The sequence below is a fragment of the Doryrhamphus excisus genome, linkage group LG13, assembly GCF_037039965.1.
Source record: "Doryrhamphus excisus strain RoL-2023G ecotype Guam linkage group LG13, RoL_Dexc_Guam_v1.1, whole genome shotgun sequence".
Classification (NCBI taxonomy): Eukaryota; Metazoa; Chordata; class Actinopteri; order Syngnathiformes; family Syngnathidae; genus Doryrhamphus; species Doryrhamphus excisus.
Window position 1 is genome coordinate 7462398 of NC_136369.1, and position 18953 is coordinate 7481350.

Here is an 18953-nt window from a genome sequence, read left to right on the forward strand (position 1 = left end):
CTCCTGATATTTTTTTCAAAAAGGGTAAAAGACACAGTGGCATTGAACCTTGAATCAAGGCCTTCACATGCTGTCATAACGTATCTCTGATGTTACCTGCTTATACACTACACCTGACACATTCTTGCTAGTCTGCCTGAAATCCCTTTTCCTTTTAATTAAACTTAGATGTAAGGAAGAAAGTGATGACGTTACAGAAAATCCATCAGCTTAAATGGACGGCATCTAGTACATATTAAGAGTTGCACACTGGAAAGGATTTGATACAAAAGAAGTGGTTTGCTTGCAGAAAGTTCACAGGGCTTGCCTCTCGTTTCTGATGCTCTGTCCAAAATTGCTTATCTACAAAATCTGAGCTCCCGTAATGGCACAGAGGGATCAGAATGATGTATAATGCAAGAGAAACGCCATGTTTTTAAATGCCGTTCTCTTTGGAGCAAAACCATTTGAGAACAAGGATGACAAAAATCAAGCAGTTTAACTTCATGCTTTCCCTCCTCCTGTCCATCTTTGCCTGATGATTTAAAATGGGACCTATGACGGTCTTTCCACTTTTCTGCGCATTTGGAAGTAAGCCATGAAAGAAGTTTGGGATGTGATATCACAGTGAGCCTTGTGAGAAGTCGCTGGCTCGGCTCCATCCAGTGGGTAACTTCTGTACATGGGCATGCCCGAATAAAAGCTGTTCGCTGTACAAGCTTGAGTTGGACCATCCTAGCAGAGTGGGCATGCATAAAAAGACATTTTGGAAATGCAGCTGGAATAGGTGCAGATTCTGAAAAATCTAGAAAGCTTTCCGTATGGATTATCGTGTGTAGCTGCTCTATAGGAGTCCACAACTCCATACAAAGAGCCAGAAATGAGCATAATAGGTTCCCTTTAATTAAATATAAAAATTCTAACCAAAGCAGACAGACAAAGAGTGGATGACAAATTTAAAATGATGCAGAGGGGCGCTTTTTCTGGACACATAGTGGTGCGTGTGCACAACCCCCCCCCCCACACACACACACACACACACACACACACACGCACACGCACGCACACACGCGCGCGTGCACGCAAACAGTATCGTGCTGAGCTTGACTCTGAGGCAGCTGGAGCCAGAGAGCTGAAGGTTGTCAGGAGACATGGTGAAGCATGTGTGTGTTTCTCACACAAAAGAAGCTCCTAATTGTTTGGGATTCATTAATGCAGCTGCTTTTCAATTGCAAACCAAGCTGTCAGGGAAAAAAAATTCCTTGTAGCTAGGAGAGAGGTGTATTCACACAGGCTGCAAACTCACTGTATAATTAATATAGGAGGAAACTCATTTTCTGGTAAAGAAATGAGGATTGTGAATGCTATCAAGACATGAAGGTGACCATATTTGTCACTATTAATGGTTTACAAGGATTTACAAGTAGTGTCTGATCTGTTTGAGTCACTTTTTTGTTGATTAAATTGACAGGTCCTTTAAAAAAAAAAAAAAAAGGATTTCTCACCAGAGGTGCTAAGAGTGGATCCGAGTGCTGAGGGGCTCGGGGCCAGGCTGCTCTTTGAGTGGGGAGCAGGAGATGACGAAGAGGAGGATGAGGAGGAAGAGGCCACAGGGGAGGAGGTGCGAGCAGCAGACAGGGTGGGCGCAGGGGAGGCCAGCCGTTCTCCAGACTCCATATCTGTCAAACAAAATCCAATCAGCAGGGTTACAATAGCAAAGCACACACACACACACACACGAAACTTTTAGTGCATATACACACATGCAAACTGCCACACCTGCACAACATATCCAAGCATGTGCACATACACCATGACACTTTTCCTTTCACATCTCACTTCCCCTGAACAATATTTCAATTTAGTCATGCTCACTGACTCTCAGAGTCTATTGATTCTATATGAGGTTGGAAAGAGAATGTGTTTAAGGACTGATTGTGCACAACAAAGAACTTTTTACTCTCCAATGCGAGAAAGCTGGAGTACTCCTAAATGTGGTCAAGGCACTGTGGTTTGGGAAGACAAAACAATGCAAAAGGAAAGAAAAAACCTCAAAAGCACAATGTGCAAATAACACATTATCCACGTGTTTCTATCATGCTCCCTTCACGTGTAAAGCTCACCCACGCTCACATTTCCCAACCAGGATCCCTTTACGCCTCCTTGATGAAAAAGAATTTCATTTAAATTCAAGAGATCTTCTGAGGCCTTTAAAGGCAACAGCGCTTCCTAAGTCTACATGGAGGGGTTTTAAAGTGATGGATGCATCAAACAGCACATAGCTCTCCATTATCAGCCTCACAGAACCGCCAAGCCAGCCATTACCGACCAATCAACAACATAAACTCTAACAAGAAACTGTAGCCAAATATTCCACTTACATTAGCCAACTTTAATCTCCTTTCACTTACAAAAACAATGTGCCCACACAGCCGCCAACTTGTGCAAGCCAAATAAACACTAAAACAGAATCAAAACAACATGAATTTACATGCACACGCGTGAATGCACACTCGCACATACACAACCCCACCACACACACACACACACACACACACACACACACACACATACATACAGAATCACCTCCCCAGTCTTTCATGTCAACCTGGCTCTTTTTCTGTCTTCTCTTTTGCCACATCCCTCTGCCTGACACTAATCCAGGAGTGGAAATCCCCTTCAAAAGCACAGTTTGCAGATTGTGTTTTACAGGCAGGCTTTGTTATTGTGTCATTACACATAAACAGTCTCTTCCTCCATCTCTCTTGCCTATCCCCCCCCTCCCTCCGCCACCTCTTCCCTCTCTCCTCTGCAGTGCGAGCAGAGCCACTGATTAAATCTCTGAGACAAAAGCTGCTATCCTCTGAATATCAAGTATCAGCCTTTCGCCAGGAGCAACACTGACAAGAGAGAGGGAGAGTGGTAGAGAGAGGGGTGAGCAAGAGGCGCGGATGACAAGGAAACCTGCTGCAGTCCACGGGGAGGAGGCTGCTCTGCCATCGGTCTTGGGCCGCCATTGCTGCAGTGGAAAACATGGCGGTTGTGTAATTATGAGCAAGGTCAAAGGTCCTACAAATGGCCTCTCATGTGAGGTGACACAATGTCGGCTAAGGAGCCGTCTTATCAGCCACACTGATTCATGCTTGTTTTCCAGTTGTAAGAAGAACATGTATGTATCTTACCCTGATTTCAACTAAAAACTGTTGCCTGTCTGACACGATCTGTTACACAAGTCACTGTCTGACTCGTCACCCTTTCAAAAGGAGAAAAAACGAAGAAAAAAAAAATCCTTTCAAGAGAAAAAGAATGACGCCTGTGGCAACTCCTGAAAAAAAGTATTATTAGAAGTGTGATGAAAATGGAAGGGAACTGTGGTCCTTCATAATTATCATAATGCACATGAAAACAAAAGGCTTGTGTCTCAGAGGACGAGCAAGCTTATGTGGTGTCAGCTGGTAAGTGAAGCGGATCATTCCCTACCTTTTTTCAGAGGGGAAAAAGGGAGAGGGAGGGAAAGAGATGCTAAAGATTGAGGAGAAAAATGATAAACAAGACAATGCAGTCTGATTTTGTTGTGGGGAAAAAAGATAGATGGCTGAATAAGAGGAGAGGAAAGAAGGTAAGGGTTGTAAACCAATCCTGTCATTTCTCAATATCTGCACTTAATGTGTTGCCTTGTCAGAATGTGATGATGTGAACAGAATTGATTTCCCTCCCTAACAAACAACAAAAAAGCAATCCCTCCTTTAGAGGTGTAAAGCAGCACTACCCTCCCCCTCATCTGCTCTCATCTCTCAAAGGGCCTCTTTCTGGGGATGAGAGATGGCGAGAGAAAGGACAGTAGGGGGAGAAAAGAATGCGAGTACAGTCCATCTTCGTTCGACAAACACAAACTGATCACTCAGTGCAATTAAATCCCATAACAATAATATGACTGAGCTCACTCATGTATCACCAAACACAGCGCTGCAACAATGATTTCAACCTAATGCAGTGGCAAGGTATTTAAAGATCCAATCCTGACTTACTTATGGGAAATTAAAATGGATTTAGCATCAGAATTAGCTTGATTTTATTGGTAATTAACAGCATACACCGTGGTGGCAGCAGAAGGCGAGCATTACAGTATCTGTGAGCGGCTAAATCAATTTGACTTAAGAACGGCAGCAAATCAAGAAGAAAACGCTGCAAGCAGGAACAGCAGGTCTCGCAGTTGCAAGGAGAAGGAGAATTTATGCTAATGTCAGGGCTATGATTTATAAGGTGTGTTCCAGTGGTGTATCCAATGCAGCAGTACAACACGGCATCCAGCTGTCAATGCACGCGGCTAATAGTGGCTAGGTGCACCAGCCCTTCAGGAGATTGTACAGCTATAAAGAGCACTATGGTTTTATGGTTGCCTTCATGTAGAAGCCTTCGTACGTCAGCTTCATCTGAAAGGTGGGTGATGCATATACAAGAGAAAGAGTGCTGGTGTAATGGCCTGTACTACATCCAATATGGCGTTGCATCATGCATTTATTTTGGGAGTGTTGTGTGGATGCCGTCTTGCATGCAGCAGTTTAACAAAAATGCCAACATGTGCTCATAAAAAGTTTGCGCACATGTCCCAACCTCAAACTATTCAACCCCCCTTTGTTTGTGTCTCAGTCCTGCTCCGGTTCCTACTCACCCCTACAACACACACACAGTAACAGATGGCTGATACTAACTGAGATAATCCGCCAACAGAGTCATCAGCATGGATCAGTGGTAATCAGAGTGTGGACACAATGTCTCTTCTCCGGCCGTAATGGAAGGAGCGCTTGGGAGGGAAATGCATTATTCCCTGTGATGCCCTGACCCCATTCAAACATACACGGTGGCTTGCAGCTCGTTTCTTTTTGCACTTTACTGCAGCTGACAAATGGCATCATTGGCGGATCTGGTACGCTCGCTCTCTTGTTACAAATCTCCAGCTCTCTGGCTTTTATTGCTATCGGAAAGTGTCACACACAGACAACTTATTCAGTCTTGTCCAGGCATTTGCTAACATAATAAGCATGGCATACATTTATTGCACACAATTTATCATTCATATATTTAGATTATTGTTCAGTTATTTTTGGGAGGGGGTGCATAGCTAATCCAAATGGATGAGTGTCGTGATTGTTCTAGTTGTCAATCAACTGGCAAAGATCATCTTTTTTCTGGCACACGCAAGCTTGCTTGACCCTTTTCTCCTCCTCTCATCAACCAACCCCCTCCCCGGATGCATCCACGCCAATGGCACAATCAGTCACCGGCTTGTGAAAGTATGTGCAGTATTGTACAACATCCCATGTCACTTCTAACTGTCATCAGATTTTTTTTTTCCATTTTGGTAGTACAAAAGAACCATTCACAACAATCAAATTTTTAAAATTAAACAATTTTCAATTTAACATCGTTTAAGAAATAAGATAAAGCAGCAATTATTGTGAGAGTCCGAACAGTGTGCTAAATAGAAAAAGACAAAAAAGGGCCTCAATTTATAAAAGAAAAAACTAAAGCTCCATAGTGAATTGAAGGTGCACTTCAGGTATATGATTTGCAAAAAGCAATGCTTGAAGAGCCAAAGCTAGACAAGAGTACAAAGAGACAGCATGCCCCAGTGTGGCCTGTCTAGGTGTCAACAACTTGTGACTCAGGCCCCTCCCTCAGAGTTCTACTCCTGCCCAGTGACAGATGGCAGTGCAGGGCACGTAGGGGATGGGCACCATCGCTCACCACGCCTCAGCTCGCCTTGGCAGTGGTGCTGGCCACAGGTCTTATTACAGTCACACCACTGCCCGCCTGTCTGCCTCCATGTAAGAGTGAAGCTTACCACACCAGAGCGGCTTACTTCCTGCCGGGGCAAATAGGTAATGACGACGATACAATGTGTGGCGTATGGTAGCGAGATGCTCTCTGCTGTACTAGTCCCGGGTCCCTGAAGAAGACATGCATCCATACCCCTGGTAAGGGGCTTTAGATAAACTATAAAACCAGTAGCATGCCACATTTTGTGTCTTTTTTGAAATGACAAGAAATTGGCTCTTGCCAAATGCCTTTATTTGCCTTTTCAAGCGCACTGTGGGTGCCAAAGGCTGGAATCAACACCCCTACTCAACATCCGTCACTGCCGGGTTCCCAGTGACAATAATGTGATTTTGGGACATGGTGATGACTCGCTGGGGAGGAATAAGATAGGCTTGTCACTTGTGTTTGATGTCAAAACCTATGTGTGACAGAATAGTGTTACTCAGCTCCAACAGCCAAAGCACCACTCCCATTTCCTGTCCATAAATAGAAGAGAATGAGCCAATAGTGAGTGTGTACTGAATGTGGGTAAATGTATATGTGTGTGCGTGCGTGCATCTGTGCACACAAGCACACCCATAATGCACCATTTTTAAATATCATGAAGTCAGCTCAATAAGAAATTCCCATCTCTTATGCTTATGCATATCTGCATCCAGCCAAAGCTAATTATTCTCCCCATGGTAACGGTGCAGGGTCTTCGCATCAACAAAACAGCAATGTGCAGCAGACAATCATCCCTGATGAATCTGCTCCACTCCCTCTGCTTGCTCCTCACACTCATCTGGCAGCCTCACCGCTCATTACAGTTCTTTTGCAGAATGAACGTGATCTGCTCGCCACATTTGTCAACAAAACTCCATAATGACTGAAGTAGAGAATAGCACAATCCTGATAACAAAAGCATATACACCTCTGCAAACACACAGACACGCAGATGTGTCCATCATTTGGTGAGCATCACAATAATTTGCTTTCATTTCCCTCAGGCCTTCCTGAATATAATTTACCTGTACTTGCTGATGCCTGTCAACTTGCATGCATCTAAGGCCAAGTCGCACACTTAAAAGATTACATACATAGTGCCAATTACAAATACAACAGAGCAAAACAGACCAACATGATAAAGCGTGGTGTGAAATACAAGTCCACTGCAAAATCCAATTCCATCTAATTGTGACTTATAGCACCATTCGTCTTGAAATGGCAAATGCAGAATATAGAGTTCCATTATTTAACTTTTAACATTTTGTCCTTTTAAGAGGTCCGCTGGTTACTAAGTGTCATTCTAGTTTGGAACGTGGCAGTATTACATCAATGTTTGCCTTTCCTGGCAGCCACCCCATTTGAGCACCACAGAAACTTGAAAGGCTGAAAGCAACACCGTGTCCCGATTACATTCTAGTAGCAGCCAATAGTCCAGAACCAGCTGACCCGAGAGGTCTGCGAAGTTCAGACTAGGGCAGGATATTTGATAAGTATCTCAGTCCTCAGCTGTGCGCACGGCAATGGGCAAACAATGGGAGTTTTAAGTTGATTCAGCGAAAAAAAAATTGCAGGCTTTGTGTTCTGTGAGCTGGTGTTATATAGGCTGAGCTTTTCCCCTGCTTCTAACACCTTGAAAGCAAGGTGGCTTGAGAAGAATGTATTAGTAGGTGTCTGTACATCACATTCTGGCATGCAACCTCAAATCCACATGGTGAAGAGCATGTTTTGTTTAACACAATTAATGCAATGTAGTTGAGCATCTCCCCTGGTCACTGTGGACAAGCACAGAATGAGTCAGTCCCAAAATTTCAGACTGGAAGTCAGTTTGGAATGTTCTATTTATTAACTGTGTATCTTATGTATATTATGTTTGCATACATTTGTCACTCATGAAACAGTTCACACACAATTGCACACATTTGTTGCAAATTTGACCTGTGGGCAGTTTAGCTCTTGCATGAGGAATATGTGATACCAACATCACAATGGGGGTGAAGAGAAAGGTAAGCAAATGTTACCATTTGAATTACAAACACGTTTGCATATTTTGCACTTGCTCTATTCCTGTTCTCAGCACATGAATTCCAATTTAGAAGGGCAAAAACTGAACCCTGAAGGGACCATAGTTGTTTTTTTTTACATTGCTGTTTCAAAAGGTTGGTGCTTGAAAATGGATGGAGATAAGGCTTGCTGTAAATTAGAAAAATCATCAGTATGGCCCAAGGTTTGTGATGAGAGTAAATTGCATCATAATTTGCATATTATGATGTCACCAGATTTGTCAGATCCCTGTCTCCACGATACCAGCTCATCAAAATGTCTGATATAGCTGTAATACTTTTTCTCATCTGTCGAGTACACCCAGCCATCGTCATTGTCACTTACAGCGGTATCTTGAACGTCACTGTTGCCTACACCACTATTATAGAGCTATTATTGAGTAAGATATAACATATTATGCCTTATCATACATCCAGGTCATTGTATTATCGGGTCTAATCAATTAGTGCATTTATTGTCCCAGCTTTTTTTTTTTACGCGATCATTAGCAGTGTTTTGACAACCCACCACATCTCCTCCTGCCACCCCAAACATTGCTAAGCAAAACATTGTGGATATATGCAACTTGTGTACTATGATGGGTGGACTCACAGTAGTTGAAAGTCTATAAACTTTACATTTGGCATAAAAACCATGCCCACAAACATTGGTTATGTTAAAGTTACAGATGTCCGCCATCTCCTGGTGTAAAGAATTAACTACACAAGGTGTGGTATAAATTGACATGTGCATGCATGCATGTTTGTTTTCCTCTCTTGACCACACACGCTGACAAGAGGGGTCACTTTGCATCTGTCTGTGCGTGTTGTTTCTATATTGGACTGAACAAGAGACAGTGAACCCTCCTCTCAGTCATTCAGCCTCTTGGTCCTAGTAGGTGGAGACGTGGCTACTTGTACATAGGCCAGGGTAGCGTTGTGCGCAAGAACATTTTTTATACGAATGAACTCCAGCATCCTCCCACATCTCAAAAATATTCATTTTAGGTTAATTGGAGACAAAATTGTCCATATATATGAATGGGAGTATAGATATCTATATGTGCCCTTTGACTGACTGTCAACCAGTCCAGGGTGTACCTCGCCTCTCGCTCCAAGGATCCAGCTTATCCACAAGCAAAATAAAGATAAGTGGTCAAGAAAATAGATGGATATTTTACATAAATATGTTGGCGCTGAGCCAATTGTAAAGATATAGAATTCTAAACTCTCATCACAACATTCCATGCAGGCAACTTAGAGCGATTATGTTTATAAATAGTGAAGCTAAAATTTTAAGTCAGTATATCAACTGTGGAGTAAAATAGGACATGTTCCAAAAACCTGCAGGAAATGCAAAGTAATTTGAGTCAAAAAAACAAAACAGGAAATAGCATCAGTTATCAGCCTATATCAAGAGACAAGGGGGAGGGAGCACATAAAGAGTATGAGAGGGATTGGGAAAAGCAAATGAGCACAGGAGTCCAGATATGCATAATGCAAATGACATGCATGTCAAATAGCTAAACAAACTGACAATGACAGAACAATTGAGCAGTTAGAAAGCAGCATTTGTGAGAGCCACTTGTGTCCATTTTGCTTTTGATTTAGTTCATCTTAAACTTTACTTTCAACAAAAATAATACTATGAAAGTATGCCAACGGTGAGATAAGTGTGTAAGGGAGAAATAACCTATTGCCTATGCCAGGTGGATATGTATGGAATCACAGGAGTGCCAAAATTAAAAGGGAATACCTACATTGACAAATTGAGGATACAGCTTCTTTGTGCCAATTCCTACACATGACATGACGCTTTCCCACTGTGTAAACATAGCCCATGATAACGTTTTCATCCCCCAAGCACACACAGACCACACTTTGGGTTGAACTGTGTTCATATTACAAGAAACCATTAGCCAATGAAACAACAACGTCAGATGACTGATTCAACTGAAATAAAATACACCCTCTCCTGTTTTGACAGTTGATTAATCATTTAAGTACATTTTCAAGCAGGAAGGCTAAATGGGCATAATTCCAGCTTGTCGGTTTCATTTTGTTTTCACTATTGTGGAACCAAATGTAATTTTTTTCAAGTTGGATGAACGTGAACACATGATTTTTTTTCATTCAATATTATTTATTATAAATGAGACATGAGCGAGCTTCTACAGTGAGAAAGGACATACTTTTTTTTTCATAATTGATTTCTTTTAGCACGACGGTCTAGTGGTTAGCGCGCAGACCTCACAGCTAGGAGACCAGGGTTGAATTCCACCCTCGGCCTCTGTGTGGTGTTTGCATGTTCTCCCCGTGCATGCGTAGGTTTTCTCCGGGTACTCCGGTTTCCTCCCACATTCAAAAAACATGCTAGGTTAATTGGCGACTCCAAATTGTCCATAGGTATGAATGTGAGTGTGAATGGTTGTTTGTCTATATGTGCCCTGTGATTGGCTGGCCACCAGTCCAGGGTATACCCCGCCTCTCGCCCGAAGACAGCTGGGATGGGCTCCAGCACCCCTACGATTCTCGTGAGGAAAAGCGGTAGAAAATGAATGAATTAATGAATGAATGAATGAGTTCTTTTAACCAATGCAATATGTAAATACAAAACGTTGAAGTATTAGTACTCCACGGTACACCTAGCTAAATAGCTAATAACTATTATTAATGATATGAAGTGAAATATCACGTATGAAGTCACAGACCCATCCATTCATCCATTTTCCATGCAACTTATTGTCACTAGGGTCGCAGGTATGCTGGAGCCTATCCCAGCTGTCTTTGGGCAAGAGGTGAAACCACAGCCCATTTACACTTTTACACCTTTCTCCCTCTTAGGCGCTAATCTCTAGATGCTTTTTCCTTTTTTTCCCTGTCTGATGCCTTTGTTAAGGCCAACATTAACAACGCACACAGACATGCAATGGATTTGTGAAAGGAAATGGCAAATGAAGGTAAACAAACTCCCAAAACACAACAAAAACAAATTCTAGCAGCACACAATTCAGTGACAAAACGAAGCATTCAACTCAATATGTCACTCACTGGTATGTGTCTGGTAAAATACATACTTAATGTTAAAAACACTGGCAGGAAGAGAATAGTGTTGTATTGACAGAGAGCGAGAGAGGCAAAGCAGCGGGCAGTCAGCCACTCTGTTCCGCTTCACTGCAACATGGGAGGGAGGCCAGCATGGATACACACAAAAAACACGCAGACGTGTGCACGCACACACACACACAGATGTAAAACACGTACATGCATGTGCATAGGCAAGCAGGCGCACATTTGCACACTTTCTCCCTCACCCTTCCCCGCGCACACATACACAGTCAGGGGGACACACATGGTGCAGCAGGTGAGGTGCCAGCGCATCACGGCGCTGCCATTTTTCAGTGTCTTGCGCAGGGAGAAGCGCTCTGACATTTTATGAAGCACTCTGCAGAAATCAGCAGCTTGTAATGGCGGCTGGACTGTCACTCCTTCTCTCCTCACACACAATCTATCTTCCCTCTCCCACACTCATTTTACAATATCTCCCGTGATTAGCATAACGTATTCAGTTTTATTAAATTGGCTTTTAATTGCAAGGAGCGAGCTTTTATCAGTCTTGGTCAAAGCTTTTGATGCTTTAGTAATTTTTTTAATGGCAAAGGTCGAAGTGAAAATGTTACTTAACGCACTGAAATCTTTGAAACTGGGTAAAAAGAATAGAAACGGCCAAGCCTCTAACTCAAGGATTTAATTCCCTTTTGTATTATGAATCAGCAGGAGTAAATTCCTAATATTTTTAATTCATGTAGTTTGAACTGTTGAGTATATTATTGGAACCACGCTGTAAACACAACTTATGATATCTGCATGAAACCAAATTAATGTTCTTGCATGTCGTCGTCCCTGACAAGCACTGTGTTGAGCAATGATTAACAGCCAGTGAATCTACAAACCACATTAACACAATGTTTACATTAGGCAACCCTCATTGAGGCCATTACTTCTGTAAAAAAGGTCTTCTGGGCAGATGGCCGCCTTTGTAATATGTTTGCAACAATGACTAAAAGCCTGGCACCCAAACAAGTACGCTATAGAGCAGGGGTGTCAAACTCATGCGGGTCACCAAAGCGGGTGATTTTAATGATTGACACCTCCTTCGCTCATCAATAAACTCACCTGCTGGACAACCAGGTTGGAGAGAAAACTTGCAGACCCTCCATTGAAACATGTGCTTCACAGCTACTTAGAATAGTATGCCCAAAGGAACAAACATATGATTCAACTTGAAATATGTGGGAAGTGTTGAGGCCAAATCTCTCAGTGTAGGCTACGCTATAAACTTATACTAAGCCGATTTCATTAATGTGACATTAGCATTTGTAATGAGAAAAGGGGGAAAAGAAACCCTAGGGGCATCTTTTTGGCGTTACAAAAATCACACATGCATGCGCTTAGCCATGCACACGAGCACACACATACACACAGTTACACACAAGCTGCAACATCGGACAATTATTTACATCCATATTACACCAGAATCAGACAAAGCAGACAAGATGTTGCATTTGTGTGGGTTTGATAATGAAATATCACAGTTTAGTGTGTACAAAGTAGCTGTGACAGTCAATATTTTCAAGCTTTTGAGATGGACTGAGTAGATAATCACAGGCAAATAAAGCCCAGCATTTCAAACCAAAAGGATCCCACATATTCAATTAAACATTTTTACTAAAAGACACTGGATATTAGACCGATATCAGCCAAAAAATGTATCAGATTATGTCGGTGCGCATTAAAAATCTGCAATGTTGGCACTCCAACACAAGCAGTCTAGTCCAGACTCTGTACCGGCACTTCTATTCAGGAGGTGTGGTTTTCATTCAAATTGTGTTTTTTGTTCAAGACAGAAAAAGACGTTAAAACTGCAAGAATTGCAAACAAGTATGCATTACGGATAGCAATCACTTGTGGAGCCTGTGTCATCAGATGGATACACTATACTGGATCGTTGCAGGAAAGACTCTGCAGCAGTGGTTCCCAAAGTGGGGTACGTCAACTGCCACAGTGGGTACGTGAATAAAAATGTAAAACAATTAGCACCTTACAGCAGGAAGGTGACAGCGCAGCAAGTTGTTCCTTGCTCTGTGTGCATCATATCAACAAATAAGTCTTTATATTGGTGCATGTATGAATTTTTGTATTTCAGATACTACTAAGAAGGAGGTAGTTCTTTTATAGTTGTCATGGAAAGATTCCAGTCAGATAACGGACACTTCATACTCAACAAGCATGCATGATTAAAATGTTTAAATAAAGATAAAAATGTTCATTGCAGACATTTGATGTTACTATCAATAATTATTAGGTGCAGTTGTACACCATATAGCTTGACATATATTTTGTTTTTCTGAATTTGCTGGGAATTTTATGAAAAAGCTCACAATAATTACACACTACACTGAAAAGGAGTCTTCTTGGGGACAATGAGCTGCTGAATGATTATCTTTACCACCCAATGTATAGTTATTTTGTATGCACTCTTTGTTAGCCATAGCATAAAATTTGAATTACATACTTCATCTGAGGCTTGGGGGGGATTTAGCTGTTCGGTGGAGCTCCATGAAGGGCTAGTAAGATAGAATTTTGTTCTCAAATGGTATTTTTCGTGTGTGAAATTATTCAATTTTTAACACTTTGGCTGCCCATTTTGTCACCATAACATATGCATTAGGAAATGATCCTGACACTTTTCCCTGCAGTTACCAATGATTTTTTTTGCATATGGTTATGCATGAAAGAATATTGCTCTTTTACTTTACTAGGGCAAAGAAAGAAAACAAACGTATGTCAGGGGAAAACAGCGCTCCGCTATTCTGTGGTTTCACCTCTCTGCTTCTCTAGCCAGGATAATTTTGCTCTCCCCTGGGGCCAAATGTAGAAGGCTGTTTCAAAAGTCCAGCTGTGCCGGTAAAAGACCTCGTGGCACATCAGTGATAGCTTCTTTGAAATGTGTTGAATATCCACAGAAAAGATTTTTTTTTTGCCAGTTACATGGCTCCATTTCCTTTGTTGCCACACTTCCCCTGTGCCATTTCAAACGAAAAGTCATAATATTTGAGTCTCTATTGCTGACTTAAGTTGAGCTTAGCCTTGACATTGTTGTGCTACAATCACGCTCCGACAGGTGGAAACGCACACACACACACACACACACACACACACTGTCAACTCTGCTGAAGTGGGTGCCACAGTGTCGGCCTTTTCAAGTTAAATAACAGCCACCGGCCCATCCTCGGGATCATCACAATTCCTTGTGGATGATCCAATCACACGGCCCAACCCCTCCTTTCGTTACCTTTTTACAGGAGTCCAAATGGGTGAAGAATAACTAGATCCAAGTGGGTATGTACTTGTGGCTGGTGTGTGTGTGTGTGTGTTAGGAGGGGGGGGGGGCTGAAACCAGAGCTGCCTGAGCCTGTTGTTGATAGTCATGTCTCACCCACTCAGTGCCCCAGAGGGAGTCAAAACCAAGACCACTGCTTAGGGTCTGTCTGTTCACACACATGAGACATAGGCTTAGATTACACAGGGCTCAGATATGACTCATCCCAAGAAGGAGGGAAGGGGGGGGGTGTACTCTCGCACTGTTGTTTTGCACAATGCAAACACACGTCCTATCTGTACTGCTCAAGCAGAGGACACTGTGGTTCCACACACCTGCCACAGACAGATGTTAAGAATAAATCAAGAGTGAAGAAGAAGCTTCACACTGGCCCAAATGTCACTAACTCGGCACACTGACTGACTGAAGAGCAAACAGCTGCAGATGACAACACATATCCATGAAATAAACAGTAGTGTGTGCACCTGAAGTACACACAGAAAGAAAAGCCATATTATGATGGGGAAAGTTCTGTCTCACAGGCTCCACACACATTTTTTCTGTTTTTAGCAATTCACTGTTGCTGTGTAACCAGCTCCAATCCTCCAGAGTTGAGGGATTTTAAGAGTGATTGTTCTGGAAGAAGACTGAGTCCTCCAACGACAGACAAACAAGTCACAACAAGGCAGAAAGCAGTGTGGGTGGTTTTTGAGAGGAAGCTCTTTTTTCCCTTCACTGCTGACTAGGTGGATTTCATGATTTCTTCATTTAAATATAGCCTCGCCAGCTTAGGAAGAATAAGCACTCTGACAAAAGCCCTTTGAAAAAGACATGCTTCACAATCACATACACACAAAAAAGGCTATAATTTGGTGCTGTGACCTCCAAGTCCAGAATCCAAGCATGAGACATCACCCTACATCCTGTCAGTCAGTTTGGCCCACTCTCTGCTTCCAAAAAGAAGTCACATCCATCCAAACATGAGTGTAGCTTTTGTCAGTGCTGGCAGCTATGTCTGTGGGCATCTTTTGTCACTTCTGGAGTTTTTTTTTAGCCTTTGTCATCTAACAGCCTGGGAGGAAGCAATATGATCTATCCAAGTGTGTGTGTGTCAGTGTATGTGCATGCATGGTATGCAAGTGTGGACTGTGTATGTGTCAAAAAAAAACCTTCACGCTTTGTGGCCCAGGAACAGGATAAAGCAGAGAGTTAACCAGCAGCTCACTGACATTATCTCCCTCTTTGCTGTCTTGGAATGCCAGCCTGCTGTGAAACTCCAAATACGTGACGTCCTGTCACACCACTGTTGTGTATGTGTGCGAGCACTAGTGTGTGAGCGCCAACTCAAGGAACAGGGAGTGTGAGTGTGTTTGACTGTTTTGCTTTGTCGTTCCAAGGCACGAAACGAAGGCATGCTGGAATGTCTGTCTAATACTTGATAAATTCAAATACTAAACTGCTTGATGTTTACAAGAATTATGTTGATTCAGAAGTCAAACTCCAACAAATTGCCTTGAAATCAAAATAAATGTTGACAAGGAGTCGCTGCATTTCTTAATCCATTACCAAACAAGTTTATGGCTTAAATTGGATGACTGGGCAAAAGGAAGCACAAGTGCGGCCCTTGTGATGCCTATGAATCTAACATCCATGACTCAAGAGGTCAGGCGGCATATCCACGCTGAGTACTCGGGGTTAAGGGGATGAAACCAAGTGTGAAATGTGAGAAGACAAGCCAACATGGTTTCTCAGGCAACAAACAAGTAAGGAGACAAACATATCTGTGCAAATGCGGAGTATGTGAGGTATTTTACTAACAGAGGTGTTTCATATGAGGGCAAGATGGAAAAAAGAGTGGCTTTTACAAGTGGCCGGGTTCAGACAGGTTAATCAGTAATGGCCTGTTGTACTTCAAACAGGCGGCGTATGAGCGAGTGCATGTCGCTAACAATGCCAACGCCTTATGGAGTTGAGCTGTTTCAAACCTCGAAAGAACAGATAATTCAACTGGACTGTTTCCATAAAAAACATAAGGAAAAATAGATTTTTTCCTTTTTCCGCCCACAATCGCTATTAATATATCAGAACATTTGCTCATGTCCTGCTAAGGACTGGAATTTTAGTTGAAACAGTCAGGATTAGAATGAGGCGGTCAGGCATTTTCATGCGCTCACCATATGTACGCTCTTATGAGCATACTTTCACTGTATCTCAAACACACACACATCACACACACACCCACAGAGGTTTAGTTCCACTGAAGTGACGTAATCTGAACCCTTACACACGACATATCTTGTATTGCTCGAGTCACACAAGCAAAAGGTAACCTTTCTTTGAAAATAATTATCCCTAATATCAACAAGGAGCCCTAAATCCTGACAACCTGACAAGAATTGTCCGCGGCAGCACCAAAAAAAAAAAGCTGTGTTAAAATGACAGCGCTGTAAATTGTTTTAATTATGGCCAACGCAGATAACAGCCTGTGAAAACATTGTGTCTTCGAGCCCTCTGGAAGATCCACAAATACAGTATTCCCTGGAAAACACGATTGTTGTGTGTTTATAAGAGAGTGTGTGTGTGTGTGCGCGCATACAATATTCATTTTGCTGCAGGAGGACAATCTATGAATAACAATGAGAGGCGCTAATGAAATCAGCCATCAACCTGCGATACATACATATTAAAGCAGGACCTCAGAGTGTCATTCGCTTAGTGCATCATTTGTTCCCACTCATTTTTTCCCCTCTTTGCCACCTGACCTTTAGCGTATACCTCCACCCCCCACTTCTCAATACTTAAAATAGTACCTGCAGTACCTTTATGTGTGGGACTCTGCCGCATCACATTACGGGGTGTTGCTAATATTTTGATTAGCATATGTACTTGCATAGGAGACTCTTGTATTGGATCTTGCATGATTGTGGACGTGGCCTAATGTTATCTATCAATACGCAGTAATGCACTTCAGGGATTCACTCAGAATTGCATTGTGTAGTGAGAGTACACAAATGTTTGCCATTTAAAAGTTTACCAATCTTAGAACAAGAATTTCACCTTATTGCAAATGGTAACCAGTGTCCACGCTGCACCGTTACTATAATGTCATCTCATCCCAGCTGCCAGGGAACAGTGCTCCTCCCTTCCCTCTGAACACGCTTCACAGCTCTGGTCTCTCTGTCTCTTCTTTTCTCTCCCTAACCCCCACCCCCACGCTGGCAGGGAAATGGATCCCTCCACCTGACAGTGGCCATTTTGAGCCTTCTCTCCTCTCCTCTCTATTCCTGCTTCCCAGTAAACAATGGGAGAGGGATAATTGATCAAACAGCCAGAGATCTGCGAGCAGGGAAGGTCACCGCCCGCCAGCCTAGCTTGCTACAGAGGGGAGGGGGAGATATATGTTGTCAATATGTGCATTTTGTCTGTGTAGATGAGTGTGAACATGCACGTATTCCATGTGCCCACGCATACATGTGTACCTGAATGCAATACCATGTCCGTGTGTGTGTGTGTGTGTGCGTGCGTGTTTGTGTGTATAAATGGGGGTCTCTCTGATGCTCTTGAGCTGCCATTTTTCTTCCCTGACAAAGACTCCATCTGCCACTGAGCCATTTGCTGCCTCCCGAGTCGGGAGAGTATTCTGCAAGCCGTGTTCACCTTGATGTCACCTCCACACACATCACGCCTTGCTGACGCTGTATACAAACACACACACTCACAAAGACACACCACTACAAATGCTAGTTTCCTCATTTGGTTTTGCATATACAATGGAAGGCCACAACAACAAATTTTGGTAACACCTTTTCACCTACAATTCTCAGTTTTTATTATTGTGGTTGTATAGAACTGTCAAACACAACCAGGCAGATATTCCTATAGATTTTACCTTACATTTTACCTTAACATACATTGTATATGTATGTCAAATGCGGTAAGTGGATGTGCACTCAATATAATTTCACTATTTCCACTTTTGCGCACAAAGTGTGTTGAAACAGCGGCCCTCCCTCGCCACAGCATAGCTGCTATCACTGTGCAACCATCAGTGCTGTGCATTGTGGGGGTGTCTGTTGGGGCAAAGAGACGCGACAGGGGCTGAGGGATTCACACGCCTCTGAAAGACAGCCAGAGGGAGAGAGAGAGAGAAGAAACGTGCAGGGGGTGCAGTGGTGAGAGGTGTGGGGGGGGGGAGCAAGATACGAAGGTGGCCAGTAAGTGGAAATGAGAGATGGCATTTTAAAGAGGAAGCTGAATTTCACCTGCAATTACCGTAGCTCCAGGGCACATGGCTCGGTTAAGAGACATTTCATTCCAAAGCCACCGTGTATCGCTGCAACACGGAGCCCTAAGAGGCACATAAAGAGGGTGAGGGAAAATAGAGCAGTGGATGGCCAAGATGGCCCTCAGCAGATGTGGCGATGAAAGAGAGGACGCAGGCTTGGATGTAACTCAGGAGAGGAGGAGAGGAGAAGGAGAGGATGCAACAGAGGAAAGAGGATATCTCATTCAGCAGGCCCCAACCCGGCCATCTGCACAGCACACTAACAGTGTGCGCACACACACACACATGCACGCACAACACTCTCAATCGCATGCACTCACACACGCTTAACAAAAAGCAGCTCAAATACTGACACAGTAAAGTGCAAAGAAAGCTGGCTGTGTTTAATGATTAATATCGTTCATCGCATTCATTCTCGTCTTTCGATGAAGCCTCGTTGTGTCTCGTAGAACTCCAAATG

At 42.9% G+C, this 18953-nt stretch overlaps 1 protein-coding gene across 14 annotated transcripts in view; it reads right to left on the reverse strand.

Annotated features, from left to right (window-relative positions):
- Window positions 1–18953, reverse strand: part of baz2ba (bromodomain adjacent to zinc finger domain, 2Ba) — a 65308-nt gene that overhangs the window by 27707 nt on the left and 18648 nt on the right. For 13 of the 14 annotated variants that reach the window (XM_058088880.2, XM_058088879.2, XM_058088885.2 and 10 more), the window contains exon 3: window positions 1485–1658. In XM_058088880.2, the coding sequence (XP_057944863.2) occupies window positions 1485–1656 (172 nt within the window). In that variant the 5' untranslated portion in view covers window positions 1657–1658. Of the gene's footprint in view, window positions 1–1484; window positions 1659–14181; window positions 14246–18953 lie in introns of those variants that run through there. The other variant, XM_058088876.2, reaches the window with a different exon arrangement.